Source organism: Polistes fuscatus, unplaced genomic scaffold (assembly GCF_010416935.1).
Source record: "Polistes fuscatus isolate 324 unplaced genomic scaffold, CU_Pfus_HIC Scaffold20, whole genome shotgun sequence".
NCBI lineage: Eukaryota > Metazoa > Arthropoda > Insecta > Hymenoptera > Vespidae > Polistes > Polistes fuscatus.
Window position 1 is genome coordinate 2,999,512 of NW_025113097.1, and position 27,817 is coordinate 3,027,328.

Genomic DNA, 27,817 nt, shown 5'->3' on the forward strand with positions numbered 1-27,817 from the left:
TTATTCTGGTCACGTGACAATGATAATTCCCCGTCAATGTTTGAATAAAACAATAAACAATAATAATATATATTATGTATATTATTATATAGTATATTATTTCTGGTATACATCATGTCTCGTTTAAATTATAATCTTCTATTGGTAAAAGAAACATATCGATTAAGAAAAAAAATTCCGAGTAAGTCGTTTCCTGAGGGGATACAAAAGAACGTGATACGTAGTGGAAAAAATTAAAAGAAAAGAAAAATAAATTCATGAAAGATGAGGGGCAATCGGGCGTGACGTGAGACGAAAGTTTGCCGTTCTCTCTTGCACGATCGGCTTCCATTCGCGTACACGAAAAATAAATAATTCCTAAAGCACTTTGGAAAATCACGCTAGGCGAACTTTCAGAAGTCTAAATACATATAATATATATATATTTAATGTGCGCGTGTGTGGGTGTATATACGCGTAGGTGGATGTGTGAGTATGTTCATAAAGAGAGAGTGAGAAAGGGAAAAAAAAAACATGATAGGAAGAAAGTATAGATGTCGAAAACATTTTCATAAAGTTCGAGACGTTTGATATCAATTTTCTTCTAGAAAATCCATATGTTTCTTTTAGATCTCTTCTACTTTACTTTAACAATTTAAATATAAAATACGGATACAAATGTAAAAGGATCAATTATTAGTATTATTATGATATTATATATTTTATTATATTATATTTTATATTATATATGATATTATAATAAAAATAATATATTAAATAATAGATATTATATATATATAGAAATTAACAATAAATAATGACTATATAAATTATTACAAAATTACTGAAGATTTAAATCAAAAATATACAATAAGTAGCAAGAAAAATGATTAAGAGAAAAAAAGAAAAACAATGTTATAAAAGAGAAAGAAAGAAAGGATCAATAATTTATCATTAGTCGATCAGTATCGTATATAATACGCTAATAAAATGAGAAAAGTATGAAATAAATAATGATCGCGTTTATATCATTTTTTGTTTTTTTTATTATTAATCAGCATCATAAAAGAATGAGAGAAACAAACAAGTTGAAGAAATTCAAAGTAGGAAGCTATTTTCTTCCGAATGAGCTAACTTTGGACAAAGTTTCACCGGCACAAAGTTTGTCGCCTAAATGTCAAATACGATTACGGGGATTTCCACAAACCGTTGGAAACGCGTGGGTCAACGTTGAAATTTACAGGAAAGCGAGTACGAGGTTATGCATATCCTAGTGAAATAACTATGCATCCCTTATTTGCAGTTCGTTATTTTACAAATTCGACAAATAAAAATGAAGATTAGAAACGTATAAATATATTAATTTGCCAACTAAGTTCCCAGACGTATTTTTTCAATGTTTTCAAAGTTTATTTTTCGATCAAAATTAATAATTAATTAATCGATAATGTATTCTCCCTGATTAAAATTAAAAAAACACTGGGAACTGAGTTGCCAACTTAATAGTTCGACATTAACGTTATCCATTTTTAATCTCGATTCAATTTAAATATCACAAGCGAAGATTATCGATAATAATTATTCACTTCAAATGAAAAACTTAATAATAACAAATAATATAAACAATATATAATGTAAGTCTTCATAGCTCAGGTGGTAGAGTGCTTAATCGGAAAGCGAAGGATCCTGGGTTCGAATCTTCACCCGCTCTGGTTTTTTTTTAGAAATAACCCGAAGTCAAAATTTCCAAATTGTTTTATAAACAATATATAATATAAAAATAATATTATATAATATAAAAACAAATAATAACAAATAATATTTATTTCATGCTTTTATCAAAACTTTTCGCATAATGTAAGAAACAAATTTTACGCAAGATGCAAGGTAATCTCTTATTTACTCGTGCGCGTATTATCATCTGATACATACAAACGTATATACATATGTAGCACATACATATATATAATACATAAGCCTCCGTATACTCCTAAATTATACAGAGAGATTCCGCCGAACGTTCACATCGGTATTACAATCCTGTTCTCTTAATTAACCGTATGTGGGTTAGGATATAATTGGATTCAATAACGAACTCGTAATATTGAAAACGTTGATAATCCGTAGTTATGAAGTGTCATGATTATTATATTAAAAAGAAACAGAAACAAAAATACTCGTCAATTATACTAGAAACGAGTAGACATCATAAAACGAGACAATTTTTTTCGTAGGCTCAAGTATCAAAATCTATTGACTATTTTTCTTTGCCTTTCTCATTTCAAAAAATACGATAATTAATATAAATCGTATATAATTTTGATATATGTATATATCTGTAATATACTGTATAATACTGTAATTACTGTATAATAAATTATATATATATATTTTAAACGATTAACGCGACAACATTTTTACCGTTTCTTTTTTATTTCTTTTTTTTTATTACACAAGAAAGGATTTACAGGTTTTGTAATTTGAACACGGAGCGTGTAAAAATGCACGCGAAATAATTGTCGTTTGTTCGTAGAAAGGATTTCCACGAGAAATTATTCCAGTACTTTCCATTGCATTTTTTTCTTCTTCTACTTTATTTTTTTTTCTTTTTTTTTTTTTTTTGTATTTGTTAGTTTCAAGATCGACCAACCGACAGACCGACAAACCGACAGACAGACAGACAGACAGACCGCTCGCTCGATAACGATCTCCCGTTTTCTAATTAAAACGAAGCTAGACCAGAGAATACGCGATAATTACGATGAAAGTTTCAGCCGAAGCTCGTTATTGCGCGAAACTCGTGAAAGTAAAATGTAACTTTAGTACCAATTTTCCGCCCGACTGTTGAATCTTTCTCAAAGGCATAATTTTTTAGGGGGTTTTTTTTTTGTTTTTTTTTTTGTTTTCGTTCCTGTTGATATTTCCCCTCTTGGATTTTAATCAAGCAGATATCAGAGGATTATTCTCGTCCTTTACATAAAACGTTGAAGTATTTCGATTATATTATATTTTTTTCTTTTTGTTCTTTATTTGTATTTTTATTCGTCGATAAGATTTTTTTTCATCGAATTTTTGTTCGCTTATATGTTATCGCAAATTTATTCAAATACCCTGATTGATCGGTGGAATTATTATATCGATATTTTTGAAGTTATACTTCTTTTGGCGCGTTGGGGAAAATGTAATGGGGAGTAATTTTGTTCCGAGCGTCTGGAAAAACGACCATGAAGTTTGTCGGTATTGACGACGCGCGGCAAAGCGATTTCAAGTATACGGCATGAAGTTGTCTTCTTTTCTTCTTCCCCTTTTTTCTCAAGCGGGTCACCCATCCAAGTACTAATCGTACTCAGCGCTGCTTTACTTAAATAATCGAGCGAGAACTAATGCTGTAATCGCGCCATGGCTGTTGACGCGTGAAGTAATTCGATATATCTCTCTTATATTTAGTGTGGACTGATATCTATATTTTGATATTTTCTTTTTCTTTTTTTATTCTTTCTTATATATATAATAACAATTATTTTTATTTTTTAAGTTATTTTTTTTCTTTGAAGTTTTTTTTTGAAGTTATTTTTGAGGTTATTGAGGTTATGTTCGTTTTGTTACAGCAAGAAGTATAACTTCTTACGTGCGTACATAAGTACACACCCAGTTATTATAATTATTTTTTTTTAAGTTATTTTTTTCTTTGAAGTTTTTTTTTTGAAGTTATTTTTGAGGTTATTGAGGTTATTGAGGTTATGTTCGTTTTGGTACGGCAAAGAAGTATAACTTCTTACGTGCGTACATAAGTACACACACCAGTTATTTAATTATTTTTTTTTAAGTTATTTTTTTTCTTTGAAGTTTTTTTTTGAAGTTATTTTTGAGGTTATTGAGGTTATTGAGGTTATGTTCGTTTGGTACGGCAAGAAGTATAACTTCTTACGTGCGTACATAAGTACACACACCAGTTATTATAATTATTTTTTTTTAAGTTATTTTTTTTCTTTGAAGTTTTTTTTGAGGTTATTTTTGAGGTTATTGAGGTTATGTTCGTTTTGGTACGCCAAAGAAGTATAACTTCTTACGTGCGTACATAAGTACACACACCAGTTTTTTTTTGTTTAAGTTACTTTTCTTCTTTGAAGTTTTTTTTTGAAGTTATTTTTGAGGTTGTTGAGGTTATGTTCGTTTGGTACGGCAAAGAAGTATAACTTCTCACGTGCGTACATAAGTACACACACCAGTTTTTTTATTTTAGATTTATTTTAATCTCATATCAACGAAGCAGGAAAGTAAGATGATTTTTTAAAAAGTAACAAGTTGATAAGAAGGAAAAAGACATTATTGATCGATAATATCGTCGAATTTAATCAAAAGGAATATATATTACGATTGGTTAATTTCGTACCGACGGGGATAACGTTGATAATTGATGTTATCATAAAATTACAGGAATCTACATTAACTATTAATAAAAGTATACGTTTCTCTAATAGATTTGTGATAAATAATCTTGTTAATCGCGAAAATAATTGACGTATATCAAATAGTAATATCAATTTTTAATATTGATATATTATAAGAAAGTGTTTTTCTTTTCATTTTTATTATATTATCGAATAAATGTGTACCACGTATATTTATAATAAAAGTTCTTTGGTCTAGTGTAAATGACTATAACGATAGTCTCTGGAATTGACGGAACCGAAAACGAGAGACGTGCTTTCCATTAACTATCCGATATTCAGGAAAGCTTCGATCGAGAGTACTGTAACTTAAAAGCAGAATTTTGTTACTATCACGTATGTAGACACGTGTATATTGCTGTACGTGTTGGTTATCCAATTCGCTGCTCAATGAAACTCATTTTCCCTACGGTACAATGGTTTTTCTCAATGGAATTCTGTCGTATATCAAGTGACAAAGAAAGAAAAAAAAAAAAAAAAATAACGGACGAATAGATAAATAAGAAAAAAAAAAATAAGAGAGAGAGAAGAAAAGAGAATGAGTTTTATATAATATATAATATATATTTAATTTATTATATAATATTATGTAAATAAATATTAATAATAAATATATATAATTTATTATTTATATTTATAATTATATAAAAATATATATTATAATATAATTATATTATTAATTATAATAATATCTAATAATTTATATAATGCATAATACTATTATATTATTATATAATACATAGGTGTGTGTGTTTGTGTAATATAAAACAGAAAAGTATAGTTTCATCCACCGTTCTAATTCGGCATACTTAATATTTTCCTTTATTAAACAAATCTTCTTCATTGATACTCGTACTTTCTTCTTTCTTATCCCAAGAGGAACAGTGTACCTTCGACGTTCAATTAACCAAGCTAATTAGGATGTAGGTTCGATGAATGCACGATATCGAGATTGCCGATATGGACTTTGACTGACTCTCTAGAGGATTAGTTACTTCTCGATAATGCGATGTTTACACGCGATCTCATCGAGCAACGAAATAACCATACATTATTTTCAATATAATTAACAGTTATTATTCTCTTAATATCGAGGAATATTTCGTACGCGTTTGTACAACACAATAACAAAATAACTACGAAATCTTGAAAACAATTATGAAACTATATAACTATTTTTTAGAAGGAAAGAAAATAAAAAATAAGAAATAACTTTAAGTCCTACGCGGTGTACTATCATTTATTTATTATAACTATATAACTATATATGTAACTATATAACTAACTATATAACTATATAACTATAATGATAAGTTTAATAATAATTACATAATTTTAATTTTTGTTTTGTTTTATCTATACATTACATTGTACTATACTGTAATAAATGGCCTTTAGGGAGCCTAGGCTCTAGGCTCAATAAAATATTATTAAATAAATAAATAAAAAAAACTATTTTTTAGAAGGAAAGAAAAAAAAAAAGAAGAAATAACTTGAGTCCTTTCGAAGTACGGTGTACCATCATTTATTTATTACTGTTTTAATTGTAATAAGAAAATATAATAGTCACAACAACAAAATAACTACGAAATCTTGAAAACAATTATGAAACTATATAACTATTTTTTAGAAGGAAAGAAAATAAAAAATAAGAAATAACTTTAAGTCCTACGCGGTGTACTATCATTTATTTATTATAATTATATAACTATATATGTAACTATATAACTAACTATATAACTATATAACTATAATGATAAGTTTAATAATAATTAGATAATTTTAATTTTTGTTTTGTTTTATCTATACATTACATTGTACTATACTGTAATTAATGGCCTTTAGGGAGCCTAGGCTCTAGGCTCAATAAAATATTATTAAATAAATAAATAAATAAAACTATTTTTTAGAAGGAAAGAAAAAAAAAAAGAAGAAATAACTTTAAGTCCTACGGTGTACTATTATTTATTTATTTGTTTTAATTGTATACGAAAATATAATAGTCACAACAACAAATAACTACGAATCTTGAAAACAATTATGAAACTATATAACTATTTTTAGAAGGAAAAGAAAATAAAAATAAGAAATAACTTTAAGTCCTACGCGGTGTACTATCATTTATTTATTATAACTATATAACTATATGTAACTATATAACTAACTATGTAACTATATAACTATAATGATAAGTTTAATAATAATTACATAATTTTAATTTTTGTTTTGTTTTATCTATACATTGCATTGTACTATACTGTAATTAATGGCCTTTAGGGAGCCTAGGCTCTAGGCTCAATAAAATATTATTAAATAAATAAATAAAATAAAACTATTTTTTAGAAGGAAAGAAAAAAAAATAAGAAATAACTTTAAGTCCTACGGTGTACTATCATTTATGTTATTATAACTATATAACTATATATGTAACTATATAACTAACTATGTAACTATATAACTAACTATGTAACTATATAACTATAATGATAAGTTTAATAATAATTACATAATTTTAATTTTTCTTTTGTTTTATCTATACATTACATTGTACTATACTGTAATTAATGGCCTTTAGGGAGCCTAGGCTTTAGGGTCAATAAAATATTATTTAATAAATAAATAAAATAAAACTATTTTTTAGAAGGAAAGAAAAAAAAAAAAAGAAGAAATAACTTTGAGTCCTTTCGAAGTACGGTGTACCATCATTTATTTATTATTGTTTTAATTGTAATAAGAAAATATAATAGAATACTATAACGAACGGGTGATAGTATCAATAATAAAAAAAAAATGTTACATAATAATTTCTATATTTTTTCTATTTTTTTTTTTTTTTTCAAACGACCCTATCGAATCGACTAGTTCCAAAGTTGATTTCAATTCGACTGTTCGACTGCCGTGGCCAATATTTGACTTTGCTTTCGTGTAACGAACTGGATTGACTATTTAATTTCACGACCGGTAATAAAGTCAGGTAAAACATTTGCAACTACGAAGACAATTCTTTTTTTCTCTCGAGCCAGTATTATCCAAATTTCTATGGTAGTCAATTTCGTTCCTTCTTTTTTTTGGGGAAATATTTCATCGTCTACGTTGTCTTTTTGTTTGTTGTTGCGTTTTTTCTTTTTTTATTTATTTATTTATTTATTTATTTATTATAGATTATTCCGATCCTCTTGATCTAATGCAACTCGCGTTTTCAGTCGTCACGGACGAAATGTCGAGAAATGAAATTCGCGATGGGAAACCTCGCTTTGAAAGTAACTTCGGTACGCGCCGCTAAGACCGTTGCATAAATCCGTTTCAGTTGAGAGAAAACTCCGGGAATTAGGGTGGGGGAGGAGGAGAGGTCGAGAGGATTGGAGGAGAAAAGAAAAGGAACGAAGAAAAGAAAACGATAGAAGAAGAATTACGATGATTCGAACTCGTGATGCTATTTCAAAGTGATATGTATAATACATATGTAAGATGATGATGTGCTTACACTTACTTCATTGAACTTTGATATTTCGATAAATCGATTATGGTTTATATAAGGATTACATTGAAATTTTATTTTGTAACGTTTATTATGATGATGAATAATCATCCGAACATCAAAAATCGATTCAAATCTCAAGCTTCATAATTTTAATGTAATTATTATATTATATATATATTTATATAATTATTGAAATTATTTTTATACGACAATGATTTGAATTTATTTTCAGAAACAACTAAAACTTAAAATATATTATATATATTTATAAAAAAAATATATTTATAAAATATATTATATATAAAATATATGTATATAATTATCGAAATTATTTTGATACGACAATGATTTAAATTTATTTTCAGAAACAACTAAAACTTAAAATATATTATATATTTATAAAAAAATATATTTATAAAATATATATATAAATATCGAAATTATTTTGATACGACAATGATTTGAATTTATTTTCAGAAATAACTAAAACTTAAAATATATTATATATTTATAAAAAAATATATTTATAAAATATATTATATATAAAATATATATATAATTATCGAAATTATTTTTAAACGACAATGATTTAAATTTATTTTCAGAAACAACTAAAACTTAATCGTAACTTTATTCAATTTTACGTAAAATTTTGTATTCAGGTTACTTTCGTGAATTAACTGTGACCCAAATGTATAACAAACGATAGAGGAAATAGAAAGTAATTTTGATAAACGTGTACATTGTTGTAGAGATCGATAGATCAAGGTGTTAGGAAGAGAGTAGATTGTGAATTACACGTGCATCGTATGTTTTGCAAGTGTGACAGTAGGTCAAGTGCGCGGTGAATGGCCGGAGGAGAGGCCTGAAAGACCGGAGACGATACTACCACGCTCGAGTTGTTCTCCTCGTAAAAGTAAGGAAGAATCTTTTTTTCTTGTCATTTCTACGACCACCTCCATTAGCTCGATCAAACTTTTATTACGATCTTACGAATTCAATTACATTGAATATATTATTAGATTACACAGGAAATATCCAAAATATCTTTTTACAACGTAACCTAACAGAATTCTTTCTTACCTATCGTAAAAATGTACGTTCACTGGTAAAATAATCAGCCGAATGTCTATCTTGGACAAATTGCAAAGAGACAAATTAGAAATTAAAGAGAAAAACGTTTTAAGATTTTACGAGAGGAGGAAATAAAAAAAAAAAGCATATAAGGTAAAAGCCCCCTCGGTTGGCCAGGTCCCCTCTATTGGCCACTTTATGCCACAACAGTGATTATAAATTATATGCTGATGTGCACATGGTGACAGTTTTTAAAAAAAAAAATTCTAATTTTAAAATATCATTGAAAGTAATTCGGATTATTTTAAAAATATAATTAAAAACGAAAAAAAATAAGTTGTGCAAGACTTCTGTTTTTGGATGGTTTCTTGTTAAGTAAGGTAAGGATACTGTGATTTTTATTAACCTATATATTTCATTTTTGACAATAGCAACCAAAATATTCTTTTTTTCTGCAATTAACGTAGCTTAAAATTATTATAGAAATTGAAAATTAAGTGATTTTTAATTATTCTCCATTAAAAATATGGTGGCCAAGCATGGAGACAGTATTATTGCCTCTGTTTTTATCATTAGCCAACTTATGGCTATTCGCTTTGAGGTTTATATATTTGTACATAAAGTATTCAACTAGTTTTTTTAATACTAATGAGTAATTAATTTCTTCCTACACGAGTTTTGAATTATTCAATTTTGATTTATTTAATAAATTAGTTATTAATTAATTATTTATTTTAAATAGGAAACATGGCCAAATGAGGGGACATGCGTGGCCAAAAGAGGGAGAAAGTTGGCTAAAAATAGGGACATTGCAAATCTATGTTTGTTTTAATTTATTATTAAAATATTTATGAATAATTTGTCTTTTCTTTATTTTTATTCAAAGCTGAAAGCTCAAGCTTACAGGTTAAACCATTAGTTTAGATGTAAGTTATTTTATTGAATGAATATAATTTTTCTAAAAAAGAAAACGGCTTAACTGGCCAACCGAGGGGGCTTTTATCTTAACACCGAGATTGAGAAGACACATTCACGAATCATGGAATTCGCTCGTTTCATTGCACAACTGTGAAGTAGGAAGCTCCGGAGCGTTTAAATGTCGTTTCCTTCGGCATAGTGCAAGAGGAGGAAGAGACATTTGTAAACAGTAATGAATGTAAATACGTAGTACTTCGGACGTTGTCTCGCTCTTTTCTCAGCTAGTTTGCTATTACTTTTAACAAAAGGATAGGAAGACATTGTTTTCTTTAGTCGTATCCGTAGAAACTGACATTTTCCTCTTAGGTTTCTTAGTCGTGTATGTATGCGTGCACTACGTGTATATTTATATCGTCGTCTCTTGCAACTTTGAAATGAAAAGAAGGGAAGAGAAAGATAGAGAAGAAGAAAAAAAAAGAGAAAGAAACAAAGTAGAGCAAGGAGGAACGTTCTCGTTCTCGTGAGAACGAACGAACGAACGAACGAACGTTCGAAGGAAGAAGGGTCGTGCTGAATTACGATGGCTCTTGATAAATCGCTCGTTTAAAGTTTAGACGAAGTTTAGAGCGAGTATTAGGTTAACGGTAAAGTTTCCTTGCGCGCGAACTTCGGCGGACCCTTCGAGAAATTTTCCTTCACTGTTATAAACAGAAAGTATATGTGTCGTCGTTGAATGAATTCTCAACAGATCTAGGTGACATTTACTCGAATTACTCTTTTCATATTATTAATAACGATCTTTAGTATTTTGTTATTATTATCATTGAAACGATAATCATTTTTTCAAAGGGTGTGATCTTTTTTTTTTTTTTAATCAGATTTAAATTCTTCGTCAATTTGAAATGGATGAAACGTGTCGTTGATTATTTAGAAATTATTATTATTATTATTTTATTATTATGTTCAATTAAATTATATTATATTTTTACGACTCAACATATCTAGGTGACATTTACTCGCATTACTCTTTTCATATTATTAATAATGAATAATGATCTTTAGTATTTTGTTATTATTATCAATGAAACGATAATCATTTTTTTCAAAGGGTGTGATCTTTTTTTTTCATTTTCATGAGATTAAATTCTTCGTCAATTTGAAATGGATGGAACGTGTCGTTAATTATTTAGAAATTATTATTATTATTATTTTATTATTATGTTCAATTAAATTATATTATATTTATTTTTACGACTCAACAGATCTAGGTGACATTTACTCGCATTACTCTTTTCATATTATTAATAATGATCTTTAGTATTTTGTTATTATTATCATTGAAACGATAATCATTTTTTCAAAGGGTGTGATCTTTGTTTTTTTTTTTTAATAAAATTAAATTCTTCGTTAATTTGAAATGGATGAAACGTGTCGTTAATTATTTAGAAATTATTATTATTATTATTTTATTATGATGTTCAATTAAATTATATTATATTTATTTAACGATAATAGGTGTATTTTATTTCATGATATAAAAAATTAATGACAACTATATACGCGTTGGTGTTGGTATTGACCGACAAATCTTTTAATAACTTCCTTCCGTCATTATTTCGCGCGAATTCATTGACTCTTTCCGGTGACAGGTAAATGCATCCCGTTCTCATTACTCGAACTACTTTCTACGCAAGATCGAGGATACACACAAGAGCCTCGATCATTCCCTACGTTTCACCATCAACAATTCTTCTAAAGATCAATGACCTCGAACTAGTATACGAAGACTTACACTCGATTCGACGAGAAGGAAAATTCGAAAAACGAGTCTTTAACGACGAGTTGTCATACGATTGATCACGATTCTCGAATGATTGCAATTTTAATCTATCATTTAAATTACTAAGAGACATATTTATCAGTAATGAATTTTTTTTAATTACAATTTTTTTTTTTAAATTTTTGTACAAAAAATCAAACGTAGTAAATGAAAATAATTTTGAAAGAACTGTCAGTGTAATTTAACATCTCGAATCTATAATATCTATAATAAAATATAATTACCAAAACAAAAGTTACATATGAGAAAAGAAACAAATGTATAAATAAAAGAACGATTGTTAAGAATAATAAAAAGAACTTTTTAAAAAGTTAGTTAGGCAAACGTATATGTTTACGATGTTCTATGTTGAGTTTGCACAAATGAAGGACGGAAGAATAAAACCGAGATAGTAATCGAACGTTTACTACCCCTTAATTGCTATCTAATTTCATTAGCAAGATTCTTAAAATATAACGGAGTAGATATACGAGGCACCGGTGGTATAGAGCATCGTAAAAACATCCGGGACGTGTAGGTTTCTATGCGCCAGAACATTCAACGCGCTTTCTTTTGTAGAAAATGTAACAGAAGTAAATGTAATACGAGAGTTGCTCTCTTCGAAAGTTAATTTCTCTCGATATACAAAAGCAACGGGAAAGATTAAGAAATTCAATTGAAATAAATTAATCGTTTAATATAAAAGAAACAACAATATTCATTTTGATCAATTTAAACGTTAATAATAATAATATTCTATGTTAACTTTATTACGTTATTAAATTGCATTATGCAATCGTATCGAATATTAATCATAATTTTTATTATATTTTATAAAATATTACGTTGGATTTATTCGATACGATATTGAATTGCATTTATTTAACAAAAATTCTATTTTATATATATTTATTTATTCAATGTTTGGAAAAAAAGAACCGTAACGGATTATTTATTAATGGATTCTCCTCCTGAGCGAAATTATCGTACGAAATGAAAAAAAAAAATACCTTTGTACGCACGATTAAGTTGCAATTTTACGTAATAATAACTACGCATGAGTTATCGTTAAATCGATTAACATTTTACGGTCAGTATCAATTTATGCGCTTGGATGTTTTTTTTTAGTTTCTTTCCATCGTTTGAATTTTCCTTCGTCTCGTTTCGATGCCATTACCCCCACCCCCTCCCTCCCTCCTCCTGGATATTATTATTTACTATATGGAAAGAAGAAGACTTTTGAACCACCCACGCCTCGTTGATTTAAGGGGTTATACGCAGTTAGAATTTTAAAAAAATCGATTTTTTTTTTTTTTCATTTTCGGAATGTACATATATTTAAGTATATTCTCTGAAAATTTCAAATCGATCCGACAAATATTCTTCACTTCATGTAAGCTGCAAACAAAAATTTTTAACTATGCGTAAACGTCTCTTTGAAACTTTAAACGCGTTTTTCTCAAAACGGTATTTTCAAAGTCGGTGATCTCGATTTTTCAAAAACGGCTTAACCGATCGGTTTCGAATTTTTACACAATCTTCTTAGATATATTCCTCAGGTATTAAGTATAAGGAATAATTTTTACAAAATTTATTACTATTTTTTTGTAACAATTTAGAGCGAAAATTTTAGTCAAAAACAACAACTTTTTTTCAAATAGACGCCATTTTGTCAAAAATCAAAATTTTTATTATTCCTTGGTTTTAATACCTGCATTAATCTATCCTTTAAAAGAATCCACCATATTTTTTAATTTCAATAATCCAAACCGCCAAAATGAAGATCACCGCCAAACGTCTTTTTTTAGAGGACGTTCAGGAAATCATCTACAGGAGCGGTGCAGATTAATATTTTTACATAATCGACGCGCTATTGTATTCTCAAAAGTTGGCTCTATTTGAATTACCATCACTTTTGTTTGAGAAATAAAAACTGTTTCTAGAAAAAATTCATGAAAATACGTCTTTTCCGAGCCTCGCAACTGCGTATAACCCCTTAATGCATCAACCTTTTCGCATGGTTTTTTTCTTCTTTTCTTCTAGTTCGTAAGGAGAAAACAGCGAATATCAATGGAATTTTGTTGTAACCTAATTTTCAGTCCGCCGGAGTTGTGGAACATCGTTTAGAATGCAACAGACAGAAATACGTCCTTTCTATCCTATACTTTCTTTCCTTTCCTCCTTGAGAAATCAACGAGGAAGAAAATGAAATATGTTCGAAACGATACTGCTACTTATCTTGTTTTACAGATTTACGAGATACTCGATGGCCGTTTGCCAGAAATTCACCTGTTATGTAAGAATCGAAACGTGCCTAAGTAGTTTGATGAGTCGTATTCGAATGAGAATATATTAATTCGTTATTAAAATCAAATGGTAGGAACAATGTTTTACGTATATGGAAAAATTTAATTTAAAAAAAAAAAAGAAAAAAGAAAAGAAAAGAAAAACGAACACCAATATGATTATTTCCGATAAAAATTTAATAACGAGTTCGCGTGTGATAATACGATCTCTCGCGAAAGTTTCGGTTTAATTACTTACAGTACGCGTATGTGTATGTATGTGTGTGTGTGCACGTTTTCTATTAATTTACGATTAATTAGATTGATTAGATTAATTAAATATATAAAACTGACACTATTAATGTCGTTACTAATATCATTGATTATAGATAAAATTGTCAAAAATAAAATGTAAAATGTAAAATGTAATTGAACTCACAAGGTGCTTTGAGCTTTTCCTTAGCACTTCTGATACCCGCGTTCGATCTCAATGCCAGTCCGATGTTTTTCGTTGATTTTCCAACGGAATTTTCCGTAATGCCTGGAGGTGATATTATCGAGATTCCACCTTGTTCCATGTTGATCAAACTTATTATTTAATTAACTGATATTCAAACTCCTACGTTCGGATCACTGAAAGCACAGATACATTTTTATCAACTTTTTATTCATTTTTCGAACTTCAACAATGAACAGAATATTTATGGTCGATTAAAAATGACGGAAATAGTTTGACATCTTTTTTCTGATAATAGAAATTTTCCTCTGATCGATATCATATATAGTTACGTATGTGTTAGTGTTGTGTACACTGCATTTTCTATCGTAGCTTTATTATCATCAAAGTTCTTACCTTCGACTAACATATAAACGACTAAATCAAAGTGAAATACGACTACTCTTATGTGCATATATTTATATAAATAAACACCCTATGATATTTCTTATCTTTCAAAGCAAAAGTAAATTACGAGTGAATCTATTTTTGTTTCTTTTTCTTTTTTCTTTTTCTTTCTAGAAATGAAGCTAGATCAAATATAAAAACGTATTTATATAAGTATATATAGTAAAGTTATCATTAAAACCATGAGTCTCAAAGAAAACGTATTAATTTATTCGCATTTTAATAACGTTGACGTGTACATTTGTCAAAAAAAAAGAAAAAGAAAAGATAAGAAATTAACAAGTGAATTTTCTTTCGTATTCAGTTATATCAACTTTTACTCTGATTATTATCGATAATTACCATCTATGTAATCGAACAAGAAATGTGTGTGTGTGTGTGTGTGAAAATAAAAGATATTCAATAAAAGAGAGACGAATTTGAATACGATACGATATTTACTTAAGTATATAGAAAATAAAAAGAAAAGAAGAGGAAAGGAACAAAATATCAGATATTATACAGTTGACGAGTGCAAACACGGAATAATAAATCGATAACGAGCTTACCGTTGAACGAGCCGCTTCTTCTTACGAAGATTTCGATGTGAAGAAAAAGAAGAAAAAAAGAGAGAAAATAAACAACTTCTCTCTCTCTCTCTCTCTCTCTCTCGAGTTGATAATAATGTTTATCCGATTATTATTGAAAAATAATTCCAAAAATATCGATAACAAAAAAATCAATAATAATAATAATAATAATAATTGGAAATAAAATGTTAATTTTCAACACTCGACACTCGAAGAATCCAAAAATATACAACGAAATGAAATTTTAATGACACTTTTTTTCTTATTTGTTTTATTTTTCTTTTTTTTTTTTTTTTCTTTTCTTTTGTGTTAATTTTTCTTTAAAAAGATACACAAGGTTGATCTTTTATTACCACGCTGGTTTCGATGAGACTGAATCGTTTCGCGAGTTGAGCGCACCTCTATATGTAGAAAACCCTCCACTGCCAACGACAGACGGTCTCCCGTTACATGGCCAATCTACGTTCTTCGTATTCGTTGGTTACCTGCAACCGAACGAATATACCGGAGAAAAAGAGAGAGAGAGAGAAAGAAACGAGAGAACGCATGAAGGCATCTGCCAAAATGTATTATAACATTTCGACTTCGACCCTATTTCGAATTTCATGAGAGAAAAACAAGCACAGGTCTTGCTATTCCTAACTTATTTCTTAATTTTATTCTATTTAAAGTTATTTAAATTAGAATATACTGTTATTTGTGTTATTACACATTACATAGAATATTTAAATTAACAATTTAAAGTTATTCGAAATTAGAATATACAATATATAATTATTTATGTTATTACACATTACATAGAATATTTAAATTAACAATTTAAAGTTTTTAAAATTAGAATATACTGTTATTTGTGTTATTACACATTACATAGAATATTTAAATTAACAATTTAAAGTTATTCAAAATTAGAATACAATATAATTGTTTATGTTATTACACATTACATAAAATTTAAATTAACAATTTAAAGTTATTCAAAATTAGAATATACAATATATAATTGTTTATGTTATTACACATTACATAAATATTTAAATTAACAATTTAAAGTTATTCAAAATTAGAATATATCGCCTTATTTATGTTATTACACATTACATAGAATATTTAAATTAACAATTTAAAGTTATTCAAAATTAGAATATACCGTTATTGTGTTATTACACTTTGCATAGAAATATTTAAATTAACAATTTAAAGTTATTCAAAATTAGAATAACCGTTATTTGTGTTATTACACTTTGCATAGAATATTTAAATTAACATCGTAATAAATTAATTAATGTCTCTAATAAACGAGATATAAATAAACGGAAATATCCTTAATTTTATTCTATTTAAAGTTATTCAAAATTGGAATATACAATATATAATTATTTATATATTACACATTACATAGAATATTTAAATTAACATCATAATAATTAATTAATGTTTCTAATTAACGAGATATAAATAAACGGAAATATCCTTAATTTATTCTATTTAAAGTTATTCAAAATTAGAATATACAATATATAATTATTTATATTATTACACATTACATAGAATATTTAAATTAACAATTTAAAGTTATACAAAATTAGAATATACAATATATAATTATTTATGTTATTGCACATTACATAGAATATTTAAATTAACAATTTAAAGTTATTCAAAATTAGAATATACAATATATAATTATTTATATTATTACACATTACATAGAATATTTAAATTAACAATTTAAAGTTATTCAAAATTAGGATATATCGCCTTATTTATGTCATTACACATTACATAGAATATTTAAATTAACAATTTAAAGTTATTCAAAATTAGAATATATCGCGTTATTTGTGTTATTACACATTACATAGAATATTTAAATTAACAATCTGAAGTTATTCAAAATTAGAATATATCGCGTTATTTGTGTCATTACACATTACATAGAATATTCAAATTAACAATTTAAAGCTATTCAAAATTAGAATATACAATATATAATTATTTATATTATTACACATTACATTGAATATTTAAATTAACATCGTAATAAATTAATTAATGTCTCTAATAAACGAGATATAAATAAACGGAAATATATTGACAGAAAAAGAGGAAAAACAAAACATAAATTAATTAATTAAAATTAATTAAAACATAAATTAAAAAATAAATAAATTAATTAAAACTAAAAAATAAAAAACTAAAAATAAAAAATAAATTAATTAATTAAATTAATTAAAACATAAATTAAAAAAATAAATTAATTAATTAAAACTAAAAAATAAAAAACTAAAAAAAAATAAATTAATTAAAACATAAATTAATTAATGTCTCTAATAAACGAGATATAAATAAACGTAAATATATTGACAGAAAAAGAGGAAAAAACAAACAAAATGTTATAAACACGTTTGAAGATGCTAGGAAAAAATTAGTTAATAAAAATCATTCTATTGTATATTCGCAATATATATATATATATATGGATATATTACTTACGTATACATGATTATTTACGTTGCACATAAAATAATGCGTAATTACAAATAATTACTCTTTACTTGTGCATATCGAGCGCCACGGTGCTTTGTTTTGTCTTCTGAAAGACATACGATCCTGTTTGTGGCATTTATCAGCATTATCGTTACCGATCGATAAAACTATAATATGTTTGTCCTCGAGAAAATTACGAGTTTGTGGGAGGTTGATCTTTGTTTAAAAAAAAAAAAACGACATCAAAATTTTTCTCAATCTTCATATTCATGCTTGATTTAATCGTAATAAGTAAACAAATATAACTCGTGATATTTATTATTAAATTTGTGGGGGGTAATCTAGGTTGAAAAAAAAAAGAAAAGAAAAGAAAAGAAAAGAAAAAATCTCTAAGCGAAGATAAATTGTTCGTAAAAAAAAAAAGAAAAAAAAGAAAAAAATACGTTGAATATATAATTACGAAACAACGTGAATATCGTTTTATTTTCATCTTCTCGTTTGTAACTTCCTTAATTAACTATCCATTTATTTCTTATTTGAAACTTTTTCTTAGAACATTTGTTGTTTTTTTTTGTTTTTTTTTAAACAATAAGAGATAATCCCCTTATATCTTTCTCTCCTTTAAATTCCCATCATACTTTCGGTTGAATCGATGAAATTATCCTTTGATAGGAACATAGTTCTGTGAAGTAATCGAGCAACCAACACCGCGAAGAAGCCCTTTATTATTAACTAACCACATTTTGCATAACATTTTCGTGGCCGCTTCAGGTCGATGACTTCACGAGCTCTCTCAAATACGCTCGTTGCATACTCGCCAAAAAGGAAAAGGAAAAGGAAGAGAAAGATGGAGAGAGAGAGAGAGAAAGAGAGAACTTTCTCGATGTTTCATCGGGAGCTCCACGATGCGAGAATCCGATCGAGGTAAGCAGCTACTTGAAAATGGAAAGAGGTTAGAATTTCAAATTGTCTGATCGAGTTTTCTTCGTGATTTTTTTTTATTTCTTTCTTTTTTTTTTTTCTTTTTCACCGTTCGTTGCATCCCGATCTTTCTTTTTTTTCTTATTTTTTTTATTTTTATTTTCTTACAAATTTCATTTCATTTATTTTAAATCGTTGGTTATTGTAATTCTTCGAAGATAACAAAATTTATATCAAAATATATGATTTAGGTATAGTCCATGGAATTTATGGGGATTATTATTTAAAGAGATTACGATGCTACTTGAGCGTTGGCACAAGTAATTGAAAACAACGGTGACTATATCGTTGATTAAATTGTTTTTTTTTACCGTTCGTTGCATCCCGATCTTTCTTTCTTTTTTTATTTTTTTATTTTTTTTTCTTACAAATTTCATTTCATTTCATTTCACAAATCGTTGATTATTGTAATTCTTTGAAGATAACAAAATCTATATCAAAATAATTTTTTCGGATTTTTTCGGATTTTTTTCGGATTTTTTCGGATTTTTTCGGATATGATTTAGGTATAGTCCATAGAATTTTATGGGGATTATTGTTTAGAGAGATTACGATGCTACCTGAGCGTTGGGCACAAGTAATTGAAAACAACGGTGACTATATCGTTGATTAAATTGTTTTTTTTTACCGTTCGTTGCATCCTGATCTTTCTTTTTTTTTTTATTTTTCTTTTTTTTTTTCTTACAAATTTCATTTCATTTCATTTCACAAATCGTTGATTATCGTAATTCTTCGAAGATAATAAAATCTATATCAAAATAATTTTTTCGGATTTTTTTCGGATTTTTTCGTATTTTTTTCGGATTTCTTTCGGATTTTTTTCGGATTTTTTCGGATTTTTTCGGATATGATTTAGGTAGAGTCCATGGAATTTTATGGGGATTATTATTTAGCGAGATTACGATGCAAGCTAAGCGTTGGACGCAAGTAATTGAAAACAACGGTGACTATATCGTTGATTAAATTGTTTTTTTTTACCGTTCGTTACATCCCGATCTTTCTTTTTTTTATTTTTTTATTTTTTTTTCTTACAAATTTTATTTCATTTCATTTCACAAATCGTTGATTATTGTAATTCTTCGAAGATAACAAAATCTATATCAAAATAATTTTTTCGGATTTTTTCGGATTTTTTCGGATATGATTTAGGTATAGTCCATGGAATTTTATGGGGATTATTATTTAGAGAGATTACGATGCTACTTGAGCGTTGGACGCAAGTAATTGAAAACAACGGTGACTATATCGTTGATTAAATTGTTTTTTTTTTTTCGTTTAAATAAATTAGTTTGAAAAAAAAATGTATTGGGAAAAGGACATTAATTATTACCAGACTTGATATTTAAGATGAAATTATTCCGAAAGTCGATTAGCGCGAAGTAAAAAGACTTCTTAGGCTCCGTTCTATTTAATCTATCTACTATGGCAGAAAAATAAGAAGAGGAAGAAGAAGAAGAGAAGAAGTAGCGAACTGGTTCACTGTCAAGTAACATGCTCGTGACGGGAACAAATCGCTTTCCTGAATGTCGACGACCGAGAAAACTGAGCTCGATTCTATACAGGGAATAACAGGGAAAAGGGAAACGAGATTTCTTATGAAAGTGGAAGCGAATTCTTTAATAAAAACATTGAGAAATGAAATGAAATGAAAAGAAAATAAAATAAAAAAAAAAAGAAAATAAAATAAAGAAAGGGAAAGGAAATTGTTCTTGTCTTAAAAATTCCTGGTTATTAATCATTTAATTAATATTTCAGTAAAAATACTTTGTATACAAAGCAAGCCCGTTGTTTCGAAGTAAATATAAATCTGCTAGGTCATATCTTACAATAACCGTTATTATGAACCGTTCATTAGAAAATAACACTAATAAACAAAGCAAATATCAAAGTAATATGTGATAGGTTAGAATTTATATGAATATGTAATTGCACGTAACGATTTACCGTGTAATCGTTAATAAATAGTAATAAAAAAAAAAAAAAAAAAAAAAAAAAAAAAAACATTTAATTTATTCGAGTTATCGTATTAGATGCGTCGTAACTTATATCCACGATTGTTAATGTCGATTGTATCGAATTTTAATATAAACGAGGAAGTGAAAGGTATTTTATTCGTAAATAGTTTGAAACATATTTATAAAGCAATTGCGTGTGTATTATTATTATTATAATAATTATGAATTACTTTGTTTTTTCTCAACTTCGCATATTTTGCAGATAATCGTATTGTTATTATCTACTATGTAACACTATGATTATTACTTATATTTTATCCATACCTATACGCGTTTTCACTTTTATCGAATATCAGACAGATTTCAATTCTTAACGAGATAGTTAAGCAACGAGTCATCGAGCAATCTCTTAATCATAGTTAACCAAGTCAAAGTTGAATCTAGTTATATAGATGTTTCGAGTCACTTACATCGTACAGAGGGTCCCGAGAGTGCAAACTCGTTCATTATAACCAGCCTCAACTTTACAATATATTCAATCTGACAAATTATCAAATATTTCGAAAAAGTAATACGAAACGTTTAAGTATATTCATATACGTTATTCATTATTCATATATGCTAGGTATTATTATATTTTATTACTATGTCTAGATATTTTTTTTTTATATATATAATAAATTATTAAATTTATATTTATTATTAAATATATTATATATTATTATATATATTATTAAAATTATATATATTATAAATATATTATATTATTATATATATTATTAAAATTATATATATTATTAAATATATATATATTATTAATATATTATATATTATTATATATATATTCAATATATATATTATTAAATATATATGTAATAAAATATTTTTATATATTATAGTTTTTATTAATATATATTATTATATATTTATATATTTATATTATTATATATTTTTTATATATATTATTATTTTTATATATATTATTATATATAATATATATTTTTATATATATAAAACCAATTAGATATAATAACTGTTCCACTTGTTTCATATGGGTCCGTTATTATAGTACTACAAAATCAATGGAATCTTATGAACATTCTTTTCAATTCTATTTCCAAAGAAAGCAAATGTTTTTTATTTTTTTTTTTATAAAGAAACATCTCGAGATGGAGTTACTCCTTACCTGACGACAATTTCGATGTCATTGGCTGTCACAATTGGAGGAGGTCAGGGCAACTTCTCTCTCTCTTTCTCACCCCCCTCTTCCCGCCACCCTTTTCTGCCGTCTCGTTTTTCTTCTTTCATCAAACTCAAGCAGAATAAGTCATCGGGTCGTGTCGAGTTTTCCGTTGCATCGACTGACCTACCTGCGTTCCTTTACCAGCGCGACTCGTGAATACCGCGAAGATAAAAAAAAAAAGGAAAAGAAAAATAGGAAAGAGAACAATGACGGATACATTATTTATCGGTCCATTCCTTTTTATCTTTTTCAGGAGACATTTTGATCGATACACGCACTTTTTCACCCTCATAGTTATCCTTCTTCCATGTTAGAATTACGATATATTGTACCATTCTAAGGATTGTAAAATATATAATTGCTATATTTAGATTCATCGATCACCTTCTTTTTATTTGCTTTTTTATTTTATTTTATCACTTTTTATTCGCTTCGTTTCTTTTTTCTTCTCTTTTTTTTTTTATTTTCTTGCCGGTAAATGCACAAATAGATACACCCACGTTAATGGGAATAAAAAATAATTGCCCGTGCTTCGCAAGTTTCGAATAATTATCGATCGATTTCGCATTTATGCGGGAAATAAAAATCTGCGAGGAATAAAAATCACCGACTTCGTTAGTTTAAAAATATATGATTCCGTTGAAAACATATCAAAGTTAACCTTCGCGTGATGTATACTCGTGTATTTTTTGTTTAACGTAAATAATTTCGAAGATATATTTAAGTGAATCGATTTAAATGGGACACCTTGTAAGATGAAAAAGACAGAAAGAGAGAGAGAAAAGACAACGTAACTTCGAAATTGCCGACAAAGGAGAATCATTACGAACTTAGAAGAACCGTTTAATCGTCGATGCAATTAAGAGTTAAGATTTTCACTCGTAAAACGTGTTAGTTAATGCTGCTACCATCGACCAACAATTTGTTAGATACAATTAATATTTACTTATTCGTACAATAATTATTTTACGTATGTTAATATGACACGTGTTATTGCAAAACAATTTTACAACGGAGATTGTATTGTTTTTCGTACGATTTTCTTTTTTATTACTTATATATTACTTATTTTTATTATTTATATTCACTCGTACAATAATTATTTTACATATGTTAATATAACACGTGTTATTGCAAAACAATTTTAAAACAAAGATCATAGTATTGTTTTTCGTACGATTTTCTTTTTTATTACTTATATATTACTTATTTTTATTATTTATATTTACTCGTACAATAATTATTTTACGTATGTTAATATAACACGTGTTATTGCAAAACAATTTTACAACGGAGATCATAGTATTGTTTTTCGTACGATTTTCTTTTTTATTACTTATATATTACTTATTTTTATTATTTATATTTACTCGTACAATAATTATTTTACGTATGTTAATATAACACGTGTTATTGCAAAACAATTTTACAACGGAGACTGTAGCATTGTTTTTCGTACAATTTTCTTTTTTATACTTATTTTTATTATTTATAGTTACTCGTACAATAAATATTTTACATATGTAATGTAACACGTGTTATTGCAAAACAATTTTACAACGGAGACTGTAGCATTGTTTTTCGTACGATTTCTTTTTTCTTACATATATATTACTTATTTTTATTATTTATATTTACTCCTACAATAATTTTTACGTATGTTAATGTAACACGTGTTATTGCAAAACAATTTTACAACGGAGATCATAGTATTATTTTCGTTGTTTTTATTACTTATATTTACTTATTTTTTTATTTTATATTTACTCGTTCAATAATTATTTTACATATGTTAATGTAACACGTGTTATTGCAAAACAATTTTACAAAGGAGATTGTATTGTTTTTTGTACGATTTTTTTTTTATTACTTATATATTACTTATTTTTATTTATATTTACTCGTACAATAATTATTTTACATATGTTAATATGACACGTGTTATTGCTCAACAATTTTAAAACAAAGATCATAGTATTGTTTTTCGTACGATTTTTTCTTTTTTATTACTTATATATTATTTATTTTTATTATTTATATTTACTCATACAATAATTATTTTACGTATGTTAATATGACACGTGTTATTGCTCAACAATTTTAAAACAAAGATCATAGTATTGTTTTTCGTACGATTTTCTTTTTTATTACTTATATATTACTTATTTTTATTATTTATATTCACTCGTACAATAATTATTTTATGTATGTTAATATGACACGTGTTATTACAAAACAATTTTACAACGGAGACTGTAGCATTGTTTTTCGTACGATTTTTTTTTATTACTTATATATTACTTATTTTTATTATTTATATTTATTCGTACAATAATTATTTTACATATGTTAATATAACACGTGTTATGCAAAACAATTTACAACGGAGATGTATTGTTTTTCGTACGATTTTCTTTTTTATTACTTATTTTTATTATTTATATTTACTCGTACAATAATTATTTTACATATGTTAATATAACACGTGTTATTGCAAAACAATTTTACAACGGAGATCATAGTATTGTTTTTCGTACGATTTTCTTTTTTATTACTTATATATTACTTATTTTTATTATTTATATTCACTCGTACAATAATATTTTATGTATGTTAATATAACACGTGTTATTGCTCAACAATTTTACAGTGGAGATCATAGTATTGTTTTTCGTACGATTTTCTTTTTATTACTTATATATTTCTTATTTTTATTATTATATTTACTCGTACAATAATTATTTTACATATGTTAATATGACACGTGTTATTGCAAAACAATTTTACAACGGAGGTCATAGTATTGTTTTTCGTACGATTTTTTCTTTTTTATTACTTATATATTATTTATTTTTATTATTTATATTTATTCGTACAATAATTATTTTACATATGTTAATATGACACGTGTTATTGCTCAACAATGTTACAACTGAGACTATAGCATTGTTTTTCGCACCTTCATTTCCATTTGTTCCTTTATTCTTTTTATTCATCCTTTTATTATTTCTCTCATTAATGTCAATTAGATGTTAATTAATTCATCAAATTACGATACTCTTCTCATCGACTCATACGATATTATATATTACACGATTTTGTACATTTAATTTATTATAATGAGTTCATAATTATTGATATTAATTGCCATTTAATTTCAAGCATTTTGATAATGTCATCATGTCAGAAACAATTAAACATAAGAATTCAAATGAATCTTTATAATTGTTTGATATTAAATCATTACGTTATCAGAATTAAAAAATAAAAATTCGTGAAAGAAAAATAATGACAAATAATTTATCTCGCAATTGACACGTTATTATTATTATTATTATTATTATTATTATCTTTGTTAGATTGTATGAGCTAACATTTGAAATCACTTTTGTAAGAAAAATTTAGGAAATTTTCGATTCTTTGTGCGATAAAAAAAATGAAACGAATCGAAACGAAACGAAACGAAATGAAATGAAATGAAAAAAGAAAAATAGGAATTAAAAAAAAATCCATGCGTGGAAGATGGATACGCGTTCGTAGCCCTAGCATGCGATTTTATTGTTCGATGCCGGAGCATGATAAAAGTGCAAGGTGTATAATTTTCTCCCGTTTCTCCCTCGCCCTTTATATTCCATATACGTAAGGAGGCGTTACCACGAGCAACGCGAATGAAGGAATATGTCAGGGCCTCTTCTGCAAATCCAATCGCATCCTCGAGAATCTCTGGTAAATCGTTAAGACGAAGATACAGACAGAAAACATATACAGACAGAAATATATATATATATATATATTTTTCATTCGATCATGCCAAGATCTCAATTCGGTTATATTTGTTAACGTTAAACGTACCGTGACCGGTCAAATGATTACATTTTTATTCTTCGTATGAACGTTTTGCAATTTTTTCACGTTGGCTTCTTTTATTGATCATATTACTTTAAGACAATTATCATTACTAAATATCGTTTCGTAATTTGTCAAGATACGATTTTGATTTATTATTTAATCCTCATATAAGTTTACGTATTACACTTTGTTTCGATAACAAATTCGTCCAATATAATTTCTGCCGCTTCCCCCCCCCTATCTTTTCTATATGAGCCGTTTATTTTGAAAGTGGCCTAACTCCATTTGTCAATTATTTCCAGTTACCCACGGTAACTGTACAGCTTCAAATTATCTATTAATAAAGCATTTAGATTTCTTATATCCGAGTAAATACGATCATTCTGGACACATAAATAAGTATTGTTTTTTCGCAATTTGAGCATCTTAAATTATGTTGAATGGACTTCGGGTTCCTTCAAATTTTATAACGATCTGGTTGTTCATTTGAAAGTGGCCTAACTCCATTCTTGGTAAGAAAACGCATATTATTCACCTAATAATTGCCATTATTTTAATAGGAACTGTAAATTGAATACCTTTAGATACACTTAAGCAACATAACTCATTGTCATTCTTTACGTATATTTTGAATTGCCATTGAAACGCAAACCTTTAATATCTCAATTTAAGGTTAAATGGAGTTAGGCCACTTTCAAAATAAACGACTCAATTATCATAGTTAATTAAAATGAATCGCAACGACACTTACTTGTCCGAGTAATGCAATAACTATCATGAATTAATGAAACAAAAGTAAATGAATTGTTTCGATGACGTATGATGAAATTGCTATAACCAATGCGTATAACCAAAAACGTATAAATAATTATTCTAAACGTACGTGTATTTTCTCTTTTATAAAAAAAAACGTAAATCGATTATTTGTAGAAAATACGAACGATCACACGATTCCATAACAAATTGTAATAACAAACATCCGACACGAAAGTAGGCAGATCGTTTCCCAATATTTTTTGTAATAGAATCAATTTTAATTCCGATTTGAGAAAGCATAGATATCTACAACAAAACATCTATATTATGTATACGTAACATAAACGAACTTGGTCAATTATTTGTTTATCTCCTATTTATTATAATGCTTTTTATTTAAACTGGTTAAAAAATATGTTGGATGCGTTTTTGTCAAAATGAACCGTATCAAATTTTCTTAAGACATCAATGAATGAGAACGAAAATTGAAAGTCTGAATTAATGCCACGTCGGGGTAGATCAAGAAAGTTCGAAAATATTGTAATTGACACTACTGATAAAATATAAGACAAATTACAACCGCCAAATTCAAGGACATAATTGATTATTACGATATATACCACCGGAACATCGTGATTTCTTTAAATCCTTTCGCATAAACAAAATGACAAAATATAAAAAAAGTTTTTTGTATTTATGTTTGTAAAAATGTTCGAATCACATAATTTATGTTTTTAAAGTGTTATAAAGATATGTAAAATAATATAAGTATTGTCTTTACGCAATTTGAAGCATCTTCAATTATGTTAATGAACTTCTGTTCCTTCAAATTTGTAACGAATCTGGTTGTTAATTCTTAAAGTGGCCTAACTCTATTCTTGGTAAGAAAACGCATATTATTCACTTAATAATGCCAATTTTAATAGGAACCTGTAAATTGAACACTTTTAGATACACTTAAAAACATAACTCATTGTTATTCTTTACGTATTTTGAATTGCATGTGAACGCAAACCTTTAAATATCTCAATTTAAGGTTAAATGGAGTTAGGCCATTTTCAAA

At 26.9% G+C, this 27,817-nt stretch overlaps 1 protein-coding gene across 1 annotated transcript in view; it reads right to left on the reverse strand.

The window, feature by feature from the left end:
- LOC122517479 (aquaporin-like) overlaps positions 1-15,564 on the reverse strand; it is a 19,934-nt gene extending 4,370 nt beyond the window's left edge. Inside the window, exons 1-2 of the mRNA XM_043635877.1 lie at positions 15,460-15,564; positions 14,447-14,640 (exon numbers count right to left, since the gene is read on the reverse strand). Of these exons, the coding sequence (XP_043491812.1) occupies positions 14,447-14,585 (139 nt within the window). The 5' untranslated portion in view covers positions 14,586-14,640; positions 15,460-15,564. The remainder of the gene's footprint in view (positions 1-14,446; positions 14,641-15,459) is intronic.
- Positions 15,565-27,817: the final 12,253 nt, after the last annotated feature.